Consider the following 19,792-nt stretch of genomic DNA (forward strand, 5'->3'; position numbering starts at 1 on the left):
CTCAAGTGTTTATTTGCTTCCTCATCCATATACATTGTTGTGTGGTTTTCGCGCAACCTTGCACCTTTCTGTCTTCAAAATCCTTACCTTCCATTCACTTCATCGCACGATAATGCCTGGCTTGCGAATCGCTTTCTCCACCGAAGTAAAGGAGCTCTGATTTGGGTAAGGTGATTGCTTAGTGAACCCACAAACAACAGCACTCCAATCGAGCTAACCCCCAGCGTCAAACAACTCCACTGAAAATCAATTTGGGGCGCTGAGTTTTTCCCACTGCACATCTTGCAAACAAACTCGCCGGAATCGGGGAGGGGTCCGTCTTGGTCCTCCAATTAGTTACTCCCAGAGAAGAAAAACTAAAATTGGCGTCAACGCAGCCTTATTGATCCACCATCACCTTAATCAGTGTTTCATTGGTCCAACTGACCGAACTCATTTTGACCTGTCCCATTGCACACAGCACCATTTTGGGAACGTTTCTTAGTTCGAACAATGATTGAAGACAATAGAGCTGGAGGAAGCGATGAGACAACAAATGACAACCCAACTCAAGTTTCCGACAGTTCTGACTGTTTTTGTTGTATCATCATCATCGTTGACAGTAGTAGACGAGTGCTTTAGCGCCGTAGTATTTCCACCAGTGCGATGTTTTATGGAAGTGGGAAGTTAGATAGCAAGAATAGGCTGTTTAACAGGTATCCAGTCAAGCAATGTAGCCTCAACTGGCGAACTTGGGCTTATAACAGCGCCGGCACACCCCACTAAAGTACCTTCAGAATCGCTCGAATTGTGTAGTCTGCAGCATCTGAACAGGCTGCCCTAAGCGCAATATCTATAATTGCATTCATTCTTGCATTTCATAAATGCAGCAGACATCAGTGCCCTAGGCGCAGTATCCGCAATTGCATTCTGTCTTGCATTTCATAAATGCAGCAGACATCAGTCGACAGAGTATATAGGGTGCGCTCAAGAGCAGCTTACAAGAATAGGAACGTTTGTGCCTCCCAGGGGACACCAGGATACCAGTGAAATTTCATAGCCGTGCGGAGCGGTGCGGTTCTTATTGACAACCATCCAACGGGAGCACATTCCCGCAAAGCGAATCTTTTGGATCCCCAATGTCTCCTCAATGAAGTAGAGTACCATCCATGAATTTCGTTGACCATGAGGAGCACTTGGAGTTGGTGTAAATCTGTTGAATTGCTTCTATACAAATATCATTGTTGGTCTCTGTCCATATATTTATTCAGTATTGCAACTGTTTTCCGCCTTCAAGATCGGAGGCTCTTGTGACGGGACCGTCTGATATGATGGGACAAGCTACTTTGCAAAAGATACATACGAGCCTAATCGATATCCGTGACCGATTGTCTAATCTGAAATGTAAAACTGTTGAATTGCTTCTATACAAATATCATTGTTGGTCTCTGTCCATATATTTATTCAGTATTGCAACTGTTTTCCGCCTTCAAGATCGGAGGCTCTTGTGACGGGACCGTCTGATATGATGGGACAAGCTACTTTGCAAAAGATACATACGAGCCTAATCGATATCCGTGACCGATTGTCTAATCTGAACTTATCAGCTGGACAGAGTTGTGAAACGAAAGCTGATGGTGAGTTAACGGCCAACATATGTCACTTTATACAAGCATACATATCCTGGGAAATGTTTGGTTTTCGTAAATCAGTGTTCCAATGAGTTCTTGGGATTAAATTGTTTGAACCACGACTTTCCCGCCAAAAAATTGAAGAGGGTATACAGAACCACAATGTTTCTCGATACCGCAGGTTTATTTCTACTTATCATCTCTACTGCAGAAGGTATCCCATGAATAAAACAGAACAAGATTGGACCAACTCAAGCGCCAAAGAGATGCCAGTGATGTAACCGATTCCACCTTCTACGCAGTTTGAGTTTCTGCCTTGTGACAACGATGGATCCACGCTTTGCACCACTTTGCACACAGATGGAATGCAGATGCCGGATATACATGTCGTAATTTCAACTAAATGGTGGGCTGTGGATGAAACCGATGTGGATCGTGTAATTTGAATCGGTGTCCGAATCGGGACGTGTTTCACCTCGGTAAATGATCTAGCTTCCACGCATATAAATCGGTAAACCAGTGGGGCATGACCTACTGATCGGTCGGGGTGCCGTTTCATTTGTAGATAACCACATGTTTGGTAGCATAGCAGATATGTTCAGTGGCCTGGGTTGGACACTGTTCAACCAACTAATTAATATCATCTTCGAATTCTAAATTCAGAAAAACTGCTTTTGGGGCCAAACGGACCCGTTATTGTTCGATCAAGGCATACTCTGCTTTTTCGTTACTGCATTCGAGTGAAATGCATGCCTCGCCAGGTATTAGGTTACGCGTTGACAGTATCTTTAGTGCCTACCCTATTAGAAGGGTTACGAACTGACTGCATGATTTAGCCTAGCTGCCGTGCTACCCGAAGTGAGCACGACGGTCAAGATGCTACCAAGTTACCCATGCCTGGACACTCGAGATGCAGAGGTCGGTTCGAACTACGAACCTTTGGATCAGTAAGTTCATGCCTTAACCGCTGGGTGAGCAGGATGCGTCTTTTACATTTCCGATTCTCGTTTATCCTTAACTCGACATCGATCCAGTCGCTGTCACTATGTATTCGTTTTTCTCTTATGAACATTTGTGAATTCTTACTGAGCTAGGATACCGTTGACACTTGCAGGCATCTGTTTTTCTAATGGACGGCGTAAATTCGTGTGTCTTTTCGCACAGTTTTAGCTTCGCTACCATAAGATCTTCGTTTTAGCTCCGTTTAACCGGGCAAGATGGCCCAGTGGTTTGAGTGCGAATTTATTGATCAAAAGGTCCGTGGTTCGAACCGGACTTCTGTATCTCGAGTTCTGTCTAGGCTTGGACAACTTGACAGTATCCCAGCCTTCGTGCTTCCTTTGGCTGGCATGGCAGCTAGGCACTGAAAGAATGTTACAGCTGAACGATTATTCATTATTTATACTCCCTTTCTCCAAAGAGGCCTGAGCTATTCGCTCTTGCTACATTCATACGATCAATCATGATTTTGACGACTGCCACGGAAAATAACTTTAGCACACGATCACCTTCAAACCATCTAGGATGGTAGCGATCGCGTTTTCCTCATTTTTGTTGCTAGTCAGCTAGCCTATTGGTGATATTTCCCCACAACTAATGTGAGCAGACAAACTGCGTAAGGCCAGTGGTTCGGGCTCATACCAGGAAGTCCTTCTATCCTATTTTTTGTATTGAAGCCCCTCGTTTCGATATTTATCAAACGCCCCTATTCCTAACAAGTTTTACTATCGGAAACCGAGAGAACAGAAAACTCTGACCGTGGGATTTCCAAAAATTCCATTCAGGAGTAGGTTTGCCAGAAATTCTTCAATGAGTTATTTGCCTGTCGTCTATTACGGAGTCCATCATTCTCAGTAAGGACTGGAAGTTCACTTTGCCGATTGCCCTGATTACAGGAGGCTGATTATTATTTGTGGTGGAGATTTTGTCCTGTAAGGGAAACCAATCCATGCTAAAGAACCGAGAACTAGTTTACAGATGTTTTATCCTCATTGGGAATCATCAGCATCTGGCGAAACTCCTGAGAGTCTTGAACCCGCGACCCCTCCTCCCCCGGCTAGTACTTTGAACACTTAACCGTTCGACCACGATTCTTATTTCATTTGTTCTTAGCATACATGGACCCAAATAATGCACCAATTGCATGGAATATCACTGTGTTTGCTTCATCATTCACAACCTCTAAGATATGTGTGAAGTACTCATTTTTGTCCAACGGTTCGGGTTGTTTCATTGTCCTTTGAACTCCCAAACCATTCCCACACTTGATTGTTGCAGACCATAACATCTAGGTACTTACCTTCTATAGACTAAATCATATCCAAGACTTTTCATGCTGTTTTGAACCCCTGCTCGTCTTTCTCTGTTCCACAGATAACGGTCCGTCGGAAGTTGTCAAACGCGAGGCTGACGATGTGAAGAACGAAAAGCTGGTCAAAGGTATCGTCGCATTTGACTTTTACTGAAACATCTTTCCAGAAACTAAGGCTAAAGAGGCAAATGAGGAGCAATCGAAACCTGTGAGTCTCGTACAACCGAAGTTTGTTGAACCTTCTCAGTCAGCTAGCGGCACGTTTGCCGAACACTTTTGCTTACTTATGAGTAGTCGCTGGTTTTATGGGATTTGAATCCACGTCAGTCTTGTCAGCCCTGACCTAGCATGATTTTTCTCTTTAGCTCAAGCCAAAAGAACTGGACTCGAGTTCCAGCATGGTATACATCCTCGGTCGTACTGCGATTCGAAACGAGCAAACATATTCATACTTGGATGGTGCGCACTGACTCCTCAAACGGTGACCCCGTTTTGTCTGGCAACCGCTTTCGGCTGGTCCTATCAAGTTCCCATTTTGACCTCTGTATTTGTCGTAACGACCGTCAAGGCGTGTGTGCGTGCGCCCACTATACTCCTCTACACGCCAAAGATACTTATAAATTTTGCAACACAACCGTTGAATTCACTGACAGGTCCGTAGTTGTGACTTAACCCTGTTCAAAGCAGTCGTACAGGGATCTAACATGATTCTCATGATTACTTTTCCCCATTGGATTATTTCTCCTTAGTTCAGTTTTCGTTATCTTTTATCGGCTTGACGCGTCTGATAGTAGGCGACCAGTACGGTCACTTTCCCCCTTCCTAACGAGTATGCTCAGCAATTCACTAAGGCGGTTTGTTGGGGCACACCGTATTACTCAACATTTGGTACCCAGAGGTGCGATTTCTACCCATTCGTTTGGCAACGCACAAGTACGCTGCACCTTACGCGTGCCACTTGTGTGACACGTTTTTTGCGATGAACAACCAACCACTATTGATTCTTAAAGGCCCCTTCCGTACCATTCTATCCTCACCGGTTTTTTCCGATCGCTCTGTTTTTTACCCGCTCCCATCCACTGGTTTCCACACACTTCCATCGTGCTGTTTTTTTTGGCAGCATTGGTCTTCTATTTGAGACAGTAGATGACAGTCCTTTGGTTCCCTTGCCTCTAATCGCTACATTTCTTGTGAATTGCCCTGTTAGCCTCACGAGGGTCCCTACGGCGGATTGCGCCAATTTATACTCCATTTTGTAGAATTGGCAAACCGTCCTTCAAGGATTGGTTTGACCATGCGAATTGTCGTGATATAAGGAGAAGGGATTGATGGTATGTGCACCTGCATCCCCCCTACTTCGTCACTTTTGGTCTGGTACTGTTCGCGGGTTTCCTGCTGGCATCATTGAAAGGTTGAGCTATATCCCCCTCGGTTTCAAAGACGAGCAACTGTACACTACACCCACCGGAATTCGTTGCTTCTGGAACCGTGAAAAACAGCTACCCATGATTCCTCTCCTGTCCCATCCACATTTCTGACCCCATGGGGTTCTCAACTCGCTCTGTAAAAAGAAAACTTTGCTACTCACCCAATCCTTTTCAACCTCCTCTCCCCAATCAGGCGGACAGTATTCAGTCGTGTATGTAGACAGACGGACAGAGTCGCGCGTGTGGTTACGCCCATCTTCACCCCGTCTCCTACACGAACTCATCAGGTTGTCTTCTTATTGATCGCGTGTTTTTGTCATTGGTGTAGACCAGAAAGTTATCTTTGTTCATGTACTTTCATACAAGTACATGTAGTTGCCTATCACCCTACAATTTGGTCTCATGAAGCGTCCCAACACAACCCCAAATTCCACTCCATTTTACGGTTGGGTCTAAAACTATTTCCTACCACAAACTAGAAATGTTGTTCAATGGCTGCTGTGTTCAGACAACCGTAAACTTGGTCCGAGTTGTCTCCCCCGTACTCTGTATCTGTGCTGCGTGGCTCCTAATCGGATCCACACATCTGGCACGCAGTCTTCGTCTCCTTCGGAATTTTCTTTCGTTTCCCGTCTTCCCAACAATTTGCAGTCTTCAAATTTTTATGGTAAGGTCCTATTTTATCCGCCCACACCTCATTCACTCTTCAACGGTGTACTGTTCAATGTCTAGATTCATCATTGTCGACAGGATAACATAAGTGTTTCGCAATGATGTTCCGCTCTCCCTTGGAGTGGTTTTACGTGTTTCACTGGCTTTTAACCAATTCGATGTCCACAATACCTACAGAAGTTTTCTGATTACGAGTCCTCTGTTCCCGTGTAAACCACTTTTGTGAATAATAAATGGGGCTGTTCACTAGCTTGCAAACTGTTGCAGATGGTAATTTGCGTAGCAAGTGGATAATTCTCACCAGCAAGGTTTCGCTTGTTAAAAAATGTGACTTTGGACATGTCAAAAGGACTGTTGTTATCGCAGCTACCTTGTGGGGCTCCAATGGTCCGGAAACAGCTTTAACTTGCCGTCAACTTGTTCAGATAGTCATCTGACTGTTGATGGCCAGTCAGGACGTTGTATGCGAATAGCCACCGGTCCTCCCTTTGCCATGATGACTACTGCTTTGCCATGGTTACTAGGTCATGGGTTTCGGTTTTAACCGGGGGGTAAAGCGGAAATGTCCTCGGGTCTCGGTAGTCTACTCACCCGAGGCCTGTAGTTGCATTGCAGTTGCATTTTTTCGCCTGTTTTTCACCCGAATTCCTTGGTTTTGCGTTTCTTCTCAACAGTCAGCCGACAAACGCCAGGTTGATCCTTTACACGAGCTTTTCCAGAGGAAACTGGCACTTGCTCTCGAAGAATGCTACCCAGATTTGCCATCCCCGGGGAAACCAAACAGCGAGCGAGATCCATCAGAGGAGTCGAAAAATAAACGTAAAGTTAAATTTAAGGGAACGCAAGACAACACTGGGGATGAGGAAGCGGATGACAAGCAAGAATCGCCATCGCGCGAAGGCCGAAATGTAAGTTCGTTGTAATTAGTACAAATCCCGTGGGACCTTGTTCACAATGCTACTACTGTTTGTGTTTTCAGTGACCTCAGAACTCAATCCCACTGGTTACGACACTTGTGGTGCATCTGGATGCATTGGTCAAGTAGTTCTTGCTGTTTTTCGTGGCACCTACGCCGTCCGCTATTTTAATTAATGCAGGTAATCCCGTAAGTTTATACGTCCCTTGTATCGGATGACAGATTGACTGGGACCAAATACAATGGTCCATCTAATAGGGTTCACCCGGCCCACATGACCGAAATGGTCCTTTCTAGGCGAGATATCGATAACTGAATCGAATTCTAGGGAGCCTACACGTCCGTTTGTACTTTGCTTTAGTTGCTGTTCTACTTTTAGCAGAAATATATTTAAAACATGTGTTCCAATCATATGATTTCGATGTGGTCCTTGGATGTTCACTGTCTGTAGGATTCGGTCGTCAGTGAAATCTACCAGCAGCCGTTTAAACAACTTGTGAGCGCGAAACAAAGTGGTCAACCAAATGAAGTGAAACCGATTGAATCGGCGTTTGACTGCGTGTCCCAGAAATAAGCTAGTACCCAACTCAATATAGATTCCGCATTGATCCTGATTGAGACAAGCAAAGTGGTCACCCGCGTCTGTTCCGCCAGGACGAACACTTCGAAGAGCCGGTTAACTGACCGGTACAATGATCAAAGCGCAACCAGCTTCGTAGTGGGACACGTGTTGCTCGATTCCAAAAGAGAAGATGAAATCGAAGCCGATATTACACCTATAGGGGAAACAAACCGCGCGATGTTGACTGTCTTATCTATTCCCTGGCTTGTTTAGTGCCGGAGTGCTTGTTTACAATCTCTGAAAACTCATGCAAGACATTTGGATAGTGAGTGAAATGTCAGCACAGTGGCCGTACCTACCTGTCCTTGAAAGAGGTGTTATATCTGTGTGAGAGAATGGTTATCAGTGTAGCCACCGTTGCTTCTGAACTGGTGTCATCCTACGTGGGTTTATCGGTATTCGCGAAAAGTAGAGTCGTGAAACTCAAGCGAAATTCACTATCGTTGGGGGATTCATCGACAACTTCCTTAGTGCCACACATAGCAAGTCAATAATTGTTATCTCATTTTCGATTCCGTTGGCTGTTTCATTTTGTAGTGACGTATTTTTCCATACATTTTTCCAACATTTTGCCGCATCATGATACTTGTACTTTGTCACTCTGTTGCTCAAAAGTCTACAAGCACTGTTCGTCTGAGCTGCCCTTTGTCAGCCTTCCTTTTAAACTTCATAGTTGGAGTAGTTACCGAACAAATGCCCACTGTGCCTTCAACCTCACTCCCGGAGCTTCTTCTCGAGGAGTATGTGGACGCTATCGTGCTACCTAGTCCAGATTCCATCCGGGTACACAAAAAAGTACAAAGCCACGTAAATAATTTACCGTGCGATTTGTCTTGTACCGTGTAGTCTGCAAAATGTTATTGCAAGACTGCCTAAGTGCACAATCGATGCAGAACTACTGCTGGACAGATTTACGTACCTGCATAGTTAACTCCCTTTTGGATGGCAAAACATCCAACGCAGTGAATGCTAAAAGGGCTGACCCGTTCTGCTTTTCTTGAACTTGGGCAAATTTCGGTTGATGTGACTTAGCCTCCTCAAGGAAACTAGAGTCTACAGCGCGGCATTGCGTCCAGCGTTGTTTAGTGGTTATGAAGCGCGGTTGCTATGCTGAAGACAGAAGCAGATCAGTGCCTTCTAACCGTTGCGAATTTATCATAAGACCAATGGATTGTCAATGCTTCCCTCCCCTGAGAAAGGGTGGTTTAGAAAAGGTAGGCCCTAAACCCGCTCGACGATCAACCATGACTGCCAGTGAACTATCCAATACAGTCGAAATACGCCTAAAACATTCCAGAGCCCGACGCGGCTCTACGTGCACCTGCCGTGTGCGTAGAATCGGAATTGAGACATGTATGCCCTACTCACCGCGCCATCGCGCCAGAATGGTCCCTCGGAACCAAGCGGGTCAACCTATTGTCGTTGGCTCAGAACGGGTCCTGCAGGATAGACCTGCTACCCACTGTTTTGTTACACTCTTGAGTCAAAGGCTACGGTCTGGGTACCGAAACAAAACTCGGCATTATGTCATCGCTTTACGGGNTTTAGCCAGAGCTCAAGTTCGGATGCTTCAACTCAACTCTGTTCCTCGGCCTGGACAACTGGAAAGTATCATCCGTCCTTGCAGATTTTCTTTCAACGGCCTCCTCCCACTTTCTCCTGGTTCAATAAGCGGCGCACTGCGGTCAGTCCATCCGCCAGCTCCCCGGCGACTTTTCCGTGTCTAAAATATCACTCAGGATAATAAACTGATTCACATTTTATGTCCGGCGATGCTGATACGGTGGTTCGTGGTATTATCTATGGTGTGGGACTTGCACTCAGCCCTAGGGACGGAAGCACGTTACCAGACTAAGTCCCACAGAACACTTGGCTTTACGCTGTACAGCTGTGTGGTTCAGCCGTGTGAATCCAGGGAACGCTGGTGGATCTGACCCACAGAACACTTGGCTTTACTCTGTACAGCTGTGTGGTTCAGCCGTGTGGATCCAGGGAACGCTGGTGGATCTGAAGACTCAGGAGATGGATGGAGAAGGTCACAACCTTGCCCTATCTCAGATGAATGGCTAAACTAGTCAGTGAAAACAATTTGGGAGAAAGATGGAACTATGATTCATTTGCAAAATCATCCTTCTGATTGATGAGCTGAACACTTTGAATATCAGTTCAACTGGCCTCCTTCAGCACTAGCTTTGCAGCACCGAGCCCAACCGATCATCAGCAACATAATTCCAGCATGCGACATCATTCGTCAGGTGGGACAAGGCACCCAACCTGGATTTTGGTCACACCGAGGTTTCCAAAGAATTTGGTGAAGCCGCGGCGAAGGAAATGCAATGCATAGCTCTTCAGGGGTCGTTGGAAACTCGTACAAATGATGTCCCTTCTCTTTCTGGTGAAACATTCGCAAACAAACTACACAGCTCGTCGAATGGACCAGAATTTACAATGAAACAACATTAGTTTGCCGGTTGATGGTCAAGCAGATTGATTTGCAAACGCTCGCTGGACTGAATTGAATATTTTAGTCTTCAGTGTTTTTTTGTTCCGTTTGAACTGTATAATTACCATTGGTTTGAAGGATTTAAATATATTTGCTGTGTGAAGCTAACACCCTATCGAAAAGTCCATTAATTTTTCGCATTCCACTTCAATCCCACAGAGGTTAGCAACGTACATGTGATTATTTGACCAAAAGTGGAATATACTTTATCCGGATTTGGGCGTGGCCAAGAAACGCGATTAACTCCCAAGGATGGGTGCTTGAGAGTGTTTCCATTAACATTGTGAACCAACTTGGACTGGTTATTTTAAGTGGATAAGGCTGGCCAGCGATTCCATCGGAGTGTGTGAAATCAGGGTGGCTACTTGGCGTAGACGGCTAATTAACTGTATTTCCAAAAATAACACCAATAGGAACGAATCAAATCTTGTCTGTGGTGAATAAATTTATCTGTGGTCAAGGCAGATGTATCTTTTCATTTCACATAAGACTTTTTTTCGTTTACTATTCCATTCCATGGCGATTTTTTGATTTACTCCATTCAGTGGAAATTCCCATCAGCTGTTATTCCTAAACACTTTTGATATTATCGTAAGGGGTGTGACAATTCTCGGTTATGAACGAAATCCCTATTCCGCAAAGCCCCAAAAACTGCAACCCAAAAGTTGCCCAGTGGGTTTCAAGTGTGTGTCACCCTACCTGACTGGAAAGTTCTGATCGATCATCACATCCAGGACAGTTACTGGGTCGTCGTTCGATGAATCGGGCACACCAATCACATCGCTCGAGTGTGAACACGTTCGCCTATTCAGACGTGAAAATTCAGATCCGTCCAACGTGCGTTGGTGCAGTAGTGCTTACACTCTCGCCTCGCATGCCAGATGTCCGGGGTTCAAATCCCGGCACGGCCATTGGGATGTGCACTCTGATGAGCTCTAATACGAGTGTAACTCGGGTCCAGTGCTTCCCTTTGGTGTGGAATCTCGGGATAATTACGCCAGGACGACCGTCCAAACGAGGGTGGTGTGGATATGAACTAAATTCTCGAAGTCTATGAGTCCAGTTATTCGTAACAAAGTGTAGCATGGCCATTCCTGAAAGACAATCCAGTACGCGTTTAATCCTTATCGGGGCTTATCGGATTGGGTGGCGAAATCAGTCACTGCTATCTAACGATTCCCATTGTTTGCCACGAAGCCACGGGTTCACTTATCTCATTAGTGCGCACGGGGTAAACCAAAACGTCACTTTGGCTCCTTTTTGATGTACGGGTTTGTGGTTACTGACTGCGTGGCGCGGCCCGAGACGGTGAAGACTGTCAACCAATCGGTTGACCAGTCCGAGTCAGTATAACGATGTGGTGGATTGCTGGTTGATAATCCCTCATCACATGAGAATATTACAATGGCATTCTATAGATTCCAAGTTACAAAGAAGCACCTCGTTTCTTTCGCTTTTAGTGGTTAAATTTGTCGCGCATTCTTTCACTCATTTTTTTGTGATGAGCGACAACTTCGGTGCGTTACTGATGTCATCTGCTAATCACCGCGGTCCCAAGCCCCTGGTGAAACTGTACAGTGCCGTGTTGCTGTAACTTTCCCACTCCGGAGACGCGTACGTAGCTTCCGATCGTACATGAACTGGAATGCATCGGGTAAATAGGCAGAATATGCTTTCGTAACCAAACGACAGAACTGACGTGGTTCATATTCTACGAGTGGAGACTGAACATCATGGGAAAACTACTCGTGGACGACAACTGTCAGACAAGTCGTTAGTATGGGGAGCGGGAAACAAAACGTACGCGCTGATCTTCGATCATTGCAAAAAGGTTTGACGACTTCAATAGAAACGGTTTGGTATTGATTATTAGCCGTTCAACCTACGTGAAACGGTCTCAGCGTCTCCAGTTACTTAAGAGGTAGTCTAACTGTCATTCTTGTACGGTATCGTTTAGCTTACTCTACTAGGCTCTGTTTTGTGTCGTAGCACAAAGGTCCTTTTATAATGGGGTGGTGTTGTTTGTGTGTGACGCAAAGGCCCTTCGCTGGAGTGAAGTTGATACTTAATGTCGCATTTGGCTAACATACAATCGATTTCGAAGGAATTTGGACGTTTTTTTGTGACGGATGTATGTTGTTAATGCAACATTTTCGCTCAGTCCTGGTAACCTTGCGTGCTGCTTGTCCTGTTTCTGAGAGAGTCACTGATACATATAACATCGTAATTTCGTTTTGGGTTATTATTTCGGATTTCCCAACATTTGTATGCCCGAAATGTCCTGTTCATCGCTTCTCTCGCGTTTAATAGTTAGTTATGAAAGATGATCATGGATGTTGACGTCCTTCCTGGGAGAATTTCACCCTCTCAGTATTGCGGGTGATGACTTCGACTTGTCCCTCACCTCCTGTTCCATAACTATGTTTTTGAGAGTTATTTTCTGTTTTGAAATTACGACTCAAGCCTGCTTTCGACAGATCAACTAAACTCTGAAGGTGGTGTAAAAGTGACAACTGTATTGTCACTGTGTTCGGGATGCCTGCTACCAGCTGGTCAATATCTACTTTCGTTGGTCGCGGGAAATCTGAGGAAGAGACAGTCTTGTTCCTCGGAGCGTAGATCTTTAGCAATTTACGTTGTCTAATTATGGTTATAAAGGTTGAGGGTGCGTATCTGTGGATCACAAATGTTTCCATCAATCTGATGCCAAATGATACTGAGATCATCATCATCATCATCGACAGCATGACCTCAGTGTTCAACACCGATGCTTCACTGCCGTACAACCATGACTTATTTGAAAGCCTTATTATAAAGAAAAGAATAAAGGTGGACGGGGAAGGGACTTAGTGCTAGCTTAACACAATCATTCCGAGGTGCCTACACCTCCAGATATTCACTCAGGCAATCTGGATAGAAACTGACAACAAGAACGCCACTGATATCGGTTGGCAGTCATATCTTGTAGTGTCTCCAACCAGGCACAGTGAGGATCACGCGGTCCCCATCCTGGAAGACGAGTAGCACCGACAGCACCCAAGCGTTTCGTGATCTCCTTCATACTCCTCTGTCAAGTCAAGGGTTGGCCACCTCTCTGTTTACGCCACTTTGAATTGGGCATGGAAAACAGCACTCTCTCGTTCGTCTCAAACCAAATTACTGATTGGTCACGTTTCCCCTGTCCAGGTTTGAGCAACCTGACAGTAGCCCAGCCCTCGTTCTTCCTATGGATGGCATGGCAGCTAGACCACGAAAAGGATGTTACAGCCGGATAATTTTTTATTCATTTCTACTCAAATACCTTGGTGTTCGATGCTCTGCACACGTTTGCAAGCAGCTGCCGATCAATCGGAAATTGAAAGAATGCTTGTGGGATGGAAGCCGCCTTCGAGTCCCTAGGTGTTTATCGACCAACGCTAACTAAGCGGTTACAAGACATCGGATACGAAAATAAAAATCTCAATTGCACAGGGATTTGGACATGTTAGCATCCTCGGGAACTTTCCTGGACGTTTGAATATTAGACAACAATGAATATGCACTGGAATTCGGTCCAGTAATTCCTACATCAGATGCAGGGACAACGCCTTGAGAACACTTGGCCAGATACTACTTACACTTTTCATCAGTAGTATATATGTTGGACCGGTAGCGAAATGACTACCAAATTTGAAGCTAAGGGAAATTCGCTTACGCTCTGTTGCTTCGGAATGTGTCCCACCAGGCTAGTTTGGAGTTGCTCCTCGGCGCGTGATTGACCAAATACTAAGGCATATTCATTACTTATGTTTTATATTTGAACGTCAGACGCACTGACCCCATTTTGTCGACCTTTCCGACTGGCAGAGAAAACACGGGCACGATTTGTTTGTTTGAAAATTGAAAATATCACCTAATGGAATCACGTGAATGCTTGTCGGCAGCTAGGTGCCATTTCGTATTACTGGTATTGCCGTGTTTCCATACCCTCCCCTCACAAAGACGTGGAAAACAACACACCTTCGCAGCAATCACCGCTTTCTTTACACGATGCACTATCACCGGAACTCCTTGGTTGAAAATAACAGCGTCTAATTATTTCATAAGAATGTGGTCTCAATCCACCTACTGCCCCAATAGATTTCATCTTTTCTGAGATTCAGACTAGACTCAGCTCCTGCATATTAACCATTCTTTTCTATGACTTGGATTCCACTTTCTTTCTATGTTAGATAGACTTTTTGTGAGTAGATGGGGCTGGAGCTGGGGCGCTCGAGATAGCTCAGTAGTTAAGGTAGGACAATAGTAATAGGAAGGTTTGCGGTTCGGAATCAACCCCAGCCTTTCTGTTCTTCCTGTTTAAGCTTGTGCAACATGAAAGTATCTCAGGCCCTTGTACTTTCTTTGGGTCACGCGGTAGCTGTGCAGCGACAGGGTGTTGAGCGATTTGTTTCTTACTGGAGAAACTAGTGTTCGTGTAGGAAACAAGGACGCAGTGAATTCGTGGATTACTCTGGTCTGGTTTCGTCCCACGTGACCTGCTGACGAATTTCGGTCAGTCCTTTCCTACTGTTTAGAATCAGAGATTCAATATACTGCACAGAGTGCTCCCCTGGACCACCGAAAATCGTGCTGTTCTCTATTGGGTGCAGACGCTTTGAGCCGTACTCTTGTAACACTTTTCTGTAGAGCTTAGTAAGAAAGTGTTGAGCTATGCATTCCTAACCTTGAGGAAAGTTGTGCTTTTCTGAACAATTTCACATAGTGCAGGTTTTAGCGGCATCCCATGGATGCTTGACTAGGTTGCAACATCTGATACGGTTGATTTTGAGCGACCAACCATGAAAAAGCACATGAAATGCTGTTGTCCGCTGCGCATAATTGTCTTGATGCATTGTCTGATGCATTCTCGAGCGTTCTACAATATTACTTTAATAGAACTGACTGCGGCCGCTAGTCTACTGTCATGGTTAAGAAATCATTGTGCTTTATTGTCGCGTCTACCCGTAAACAAACAAGAATATTGTGTATATAGCAACCGTCCAACTCTCTCGAATTCCCACCTTTTCTTCGCGCAATTGAATCACTACTGTATTGAGTTTTATGGTCCCAGTTAGACGTAGTTATATACAGTTTCATCGCTCGTGGAGCCTTTCAGAGTGGCCTCTTTAATAGGCAGGGTATTGCATCGCTGATTTACCTTGACGCTCGAGTACACCTTGAAATGAAATCGATCTCTCTAGTCAGCAACTTTCTGTGTAAGGTCGTCATCCCTAAGACGATTCTGTGGCTCAGAACACCATTCGCAAAACACTTACTTTCCTTGGTATCAAACGGGGCCTGACTTCACAGCTGTAACTAAGGGGAAAGGTTATTAAAAAAATGAGAGAGAAGGAAACCATATTACTAGCAAGCTGTGTCTATTCACTAGGCGAAAGTTGAAAACAGAACGTGTGAAACATTTTGAATCACCATGACAGTTATTACAAGATCTGTTTGCAGTAGTTGTTGGTCGGTTGAGTTTTACTATCCGTGTGAATTCTTTCGGTGGACAAAGGCCAACCTCGGCCGCAGAAACCAGTTGAGTTTTTATGAACTTTTGACAATTGGCGGGTCTCGGTATACGGCCTGAAAAATTTTGGTGGAAATGACCACATGTGTTAATTTGTACACACATAGCAAACGATTGCTTGCTACTTTCATTCAACACAAAATTCTGCTTTTTTCTTGGTCGCAATCCAGCATCGATTTGTGGGTAGAGGTTGTTCTAGTGTTTGGGCTGGCCCCTAGTGTGTTTCTATCACATTCAGAGGTGATGAGTGGTAGTCAATGAGAGCTCCTAGGCTCCCGAAGTACCTTTGAGTACTGAATGCGAAACCTTTCACTAATTATTGATTATTAGTCAAATATTGCAAGCCAGTAGTCTTAGAAAAGACGGACGTCCCGGCGGCATTCACAAATGACCAAAAGACACCATGCCACCTACTGAACAACCAGGCTGTCTATGAGATCGATTGTGTGCACTGCGACGCAACCTATGTAAGGGAAGAGCAGTGGACAACTGAATGTGCGCATTAGTGGACATGAACGACACGCGCAACTACCGCAATCAATACAACACTGTTAAACAGAGAGAACAACGTTCTGCTTGACGAGTTCAGTCAAGCCATTTGCGCAACGATGATTCTTCTTCCAATGGTTGTGAGCAGCAGTACAGATCAACAGCTACTCTGTCAGTTGGCACTCGGTGAGATCTGTCGTTGTGCTGAGACCATAGTCATTCACGTGCAGCGCAGCTGTCAATCAGAACGACGAACGTCTAGGCCTATTCGCACAATCAGGTAGAAACACTTGATGACAACAGCCTCAGTGTCAACCGATCCTGCGGATGCCCACATTGTTCCTGTCAATCAGACAAACAAGTGAGAATGCTTACTCCGGAGCAAGCGATCCAGATGACTTGGAACATTGTTTAGTTAATTTCGATTACTTGGCTACTTTCGAAGACTGCTCATCGTGGTCGGAACGTTGTGCAGCTGATGCTCTAATAGTTTCCCAAACTCCGTCCAGCCTTTTCGATTTCATCCCTCTGCAAAAACGAAGGATATCTGTTCTGCAGTGTCTTGCAAAGCATCTTGAAAGGGGAGCAGACTATGCGCTGTGAGGGAAGTAGTACATCGCAGTAAAACAATAGGCAGTTTTTCAATTACGCTTTGCGTAATATTGGACAATAATACATGATTCGTCCGTCCAGGCAGCAACACTTGCGCATTTCCGAACCATCATGCACACGAGCGGTGTAACTGAAATGTCATCTTTACAACGAACGTCAGGTTTAAAAAGCAGTTGGGCTTGAGCGATGCATTCCAAAGTGACAAACACTAATCGACACATTTGGCTTTACTTGAGTTCTGCCAAAGACATAGTGGTTCGCTTCGCGGAATTTGACCGGGAGTTTATCAGTCGCGTAAGAAGTTATTTACGCATCAAGGCCGCGCGCGATATCTTCTGTGATTTTTGCCGAGGAAATGAATGGGTAGAAGTTAGTGTCCCGTCGTTTAGCTGTGCCTACCTACCATGCCACCCGAAAGAAGCACGAGAGCTGAAACGTCAGCTTGCTCAAGCCTAGCTTACATGCTCTGTCGCCAGACGCCAGTAGAACGTCCAAAAGCCGAAACGACTAGTACGCTAATGTGATTACCAACACGAGGAAATATTCCATTCTCAAAGGTTACATGAGTCTGATGGGTGGGAAATCGCTGTCGAAACGTGACCGATACACCGAGTTAACCGGGATAGGCATCGTGGTGGGTAAGTACATGAACCCTTGTGGGTTCACTTGTGAGATTTGAAACCCATTGTTTCTCCTATTTTTGGAGCAATGTGAAAGCTGGGCTGTCGGATGGTCGTAGTACCTCTTCCTAATATAATCAGTTAACAAGCGCTCCTCATCATTGACTTTAATCTCAAATGGCGCTTCTCGTAAATTGTTGTCGGCTAATATTAAGTGCACCTTTTAGTCAGAATTAGGCAGGCGCAGGTGTCAGAATCATTACGATTCACCATTGCCGTATTTACTCTTCCAGTTGCAAAAGTTGGGGAAATAGTGAGTAGTTTCGTCGCCAAGACGGTGCTTTTAATTTCTCAGAGGAGGTTGAACTTGTATCCCAAGTTTTCAGTGACAGGGCGTCTTTTAGGCCAAACGACGTGGGTAAGGTGATTTGGTCGCATCGTAGACTAATCACTCTGAATGAATGCTCATCTAATGGAGTCACACTCTCGGATCAATGTATTTTCACCAACCTCTCTGCCGCTTTAATGTACTGGCTTTCTAACCCATGAAGAAGCCAGCCACGCCAACCCATAAGGAAAGTTGGGGACTTCGTATGGGTTTGTGGTGACCGGTCAACCAACTGTGTGCCACAGATCTGATGAGCGCAATAAAGCAACTACAGATCACGCTGTTTGGCCATCTATCACTTACTTGTAGCGAGTCCGGTTGGTGCTATTTCGACATCCTCGGAAACTGTCTAGTAGCGTAACCGATATAGTTGACCAGACAAGTGGTGTGTGGGCGTGATCGATCATCCCCATTCGACTTCCGGTAAAAAACTCAACCGATAACAATATTCGACAAACTGACTGACCGGGAAAATGTGGACATTCTCAGATCGGTTTGCGGTCATTCGCGGATATCCAACGACTTCATTCCCAATAAACATACCGTGCTTATCTTGTTACGTAGCCCCGTATCCCTTGAGAATTGCCACCTTATTTTGTTGACAACCCTGTATTTACACAATATTGATATAAGCTACCGCATCTAATGCTTAGCTATCTACCCCATCTGCCCAAACCATCGGCGAACAGAACTGTGGCACCTATAACTACCGTACGGCAAGTACGCGGTTTTTATAGCTGATCATGACGATTCGGTGACCCTTTACATAGTTGACCTTTCGCTTTGCTTTGATGCATATTTCTTCTGTACTGACAGTCAAATTCCTCCCCCTTAATCGGTAGGTAGGCCTGTTTTTCACCCTCTAAAATGGTTTACCACACGCTGTATTTGGTGTAAATTTTTCTGGAAGGTTGTCGTTGGTGGTACTTCCGGACCGGCTACATCCGGAACTATTCTTCTCTCCTCCCGTTCATTAGTGTTATATTCAGTTCCGCGGACCAAACTCATACAGGTACTTCAGATATGGAGCACCATATTTGATGGGAGACGCGCGCTGGTCCAGGGGTGCTTACCCGCCCGATGGATATCCATACATGCCTTTCCAGCCACCACCACCACCATTTGGACCCCATCAAGTACGTTCTCACCACTTGCTCGCTGTTTACGATAAGCTAATCGTGTGTTCATGGCTTCATGCATTTTACCAACTCCACCATACTTTTTTTGGTCATTTTTTAATGGGACATTTGAGTATCCAGCTGTTTCTAACACTGCTACTGCTAATCAGTCGCAAATCCGTGGGAATTTGTTCCAGATCTCCCTTATCCTAGTTTAGGTTTCACAAACGCCCGGCAACTCTATTTTCTCCTGTCATTACCAAGTTTATGTAAACTTAGACACTGTGTACTACGCTTCCATATTGCCTACATTTGCTCATTATCTAGTTCCTGTCATGACAATAAACCACTTCTCCATGCTCTGCATCTCTAGAGAATGTTTGGTGGCCCCAGACCTCCGTTTCCGGAATTCGGTCACTATGGATCGGGACACATGGCGGGCGCTCCTTGGGCTAGTGGTGGGAGAGGAAACCGGCCACCGCGTCCCACCAGCAAAACAAGACACGAAGAGCGCCCGCCATCGTGGATTCCGGACTTTATCCACGAATAAAAGTGAGTGCGTTTTAACAGCATGCATACCCAGACAGTATTCGTTGTATTTCAAGGCAGTCTCCCGTCACCTCTGCTTAGCCAACGACTACGAGTAATCCCCTTTTCTTGTAGTACTTTCTGGGTAGTGTATATGTTTCGTCTCCTCATTACATGGGTTCTTGTAAGTTACCGATCTCGGAAAACGAACTTTTGTAATTGCTGACTCATATACTGGGGATAAAAACCATCAGACTTTTCTAGCAGCCCACGGTGTAGGGAGGGTTCTACGAACTTTATCAAAGAGTCACATCACAGTGATGGTAGCAGAACACTTTTTCATCATAATGGAAGCTACTCACAAGGTTGCTGGAAACTCTTCGACACTCCACGACCGGTTTCGCCCTTCTTGGGGCTCAGTCCGC

The 19,792-nt window shown here is 45.2% G+C and overlaps 1 protein-coding gene across 1 annotated transcript; it reads left to right on the top strand.

Moving 5' to 3' along the window:
- Positions 1-1,250: 1,250 nt before the first annotated feature.
- On the top strand, positions 1,251-19,390 carry T265_12609 (hypothetical protein; the record flags this gene model as incomplete). Its single annotated transcript, XM_009164618.1, has 7 exons — positions 1,251-1,391; positions 1,448-1,616; positions 3,984-4,049; positions 4,089-4,129; positions 6,695-6,928; positions 18,699-18,857; positions 19,058-19,390. Coding segments are annotated over 7 exons (1,086 nt in total), but the record flags the coding sequence as incomplete, so codon positions are not given.
- Positions 19,391-19,792: the final 402 nt, after the last annotated feature.

This window comes from Opisthorchis viverrini (genome assembly GCF_000715545.1).
Source record: "Opisthorchis viverrini unplaced genomic scaffold opera_v5_7, whole genome shotgun sequence".
NCBI classification, from domain to species: domain Eukaryota; kingdom Metazoa; phylum Platyhelminthes; class Trematoda; order Opisthorchiida; family Opisthorchiidae; genus Opisthorchis; species Opisthorchis viverrini.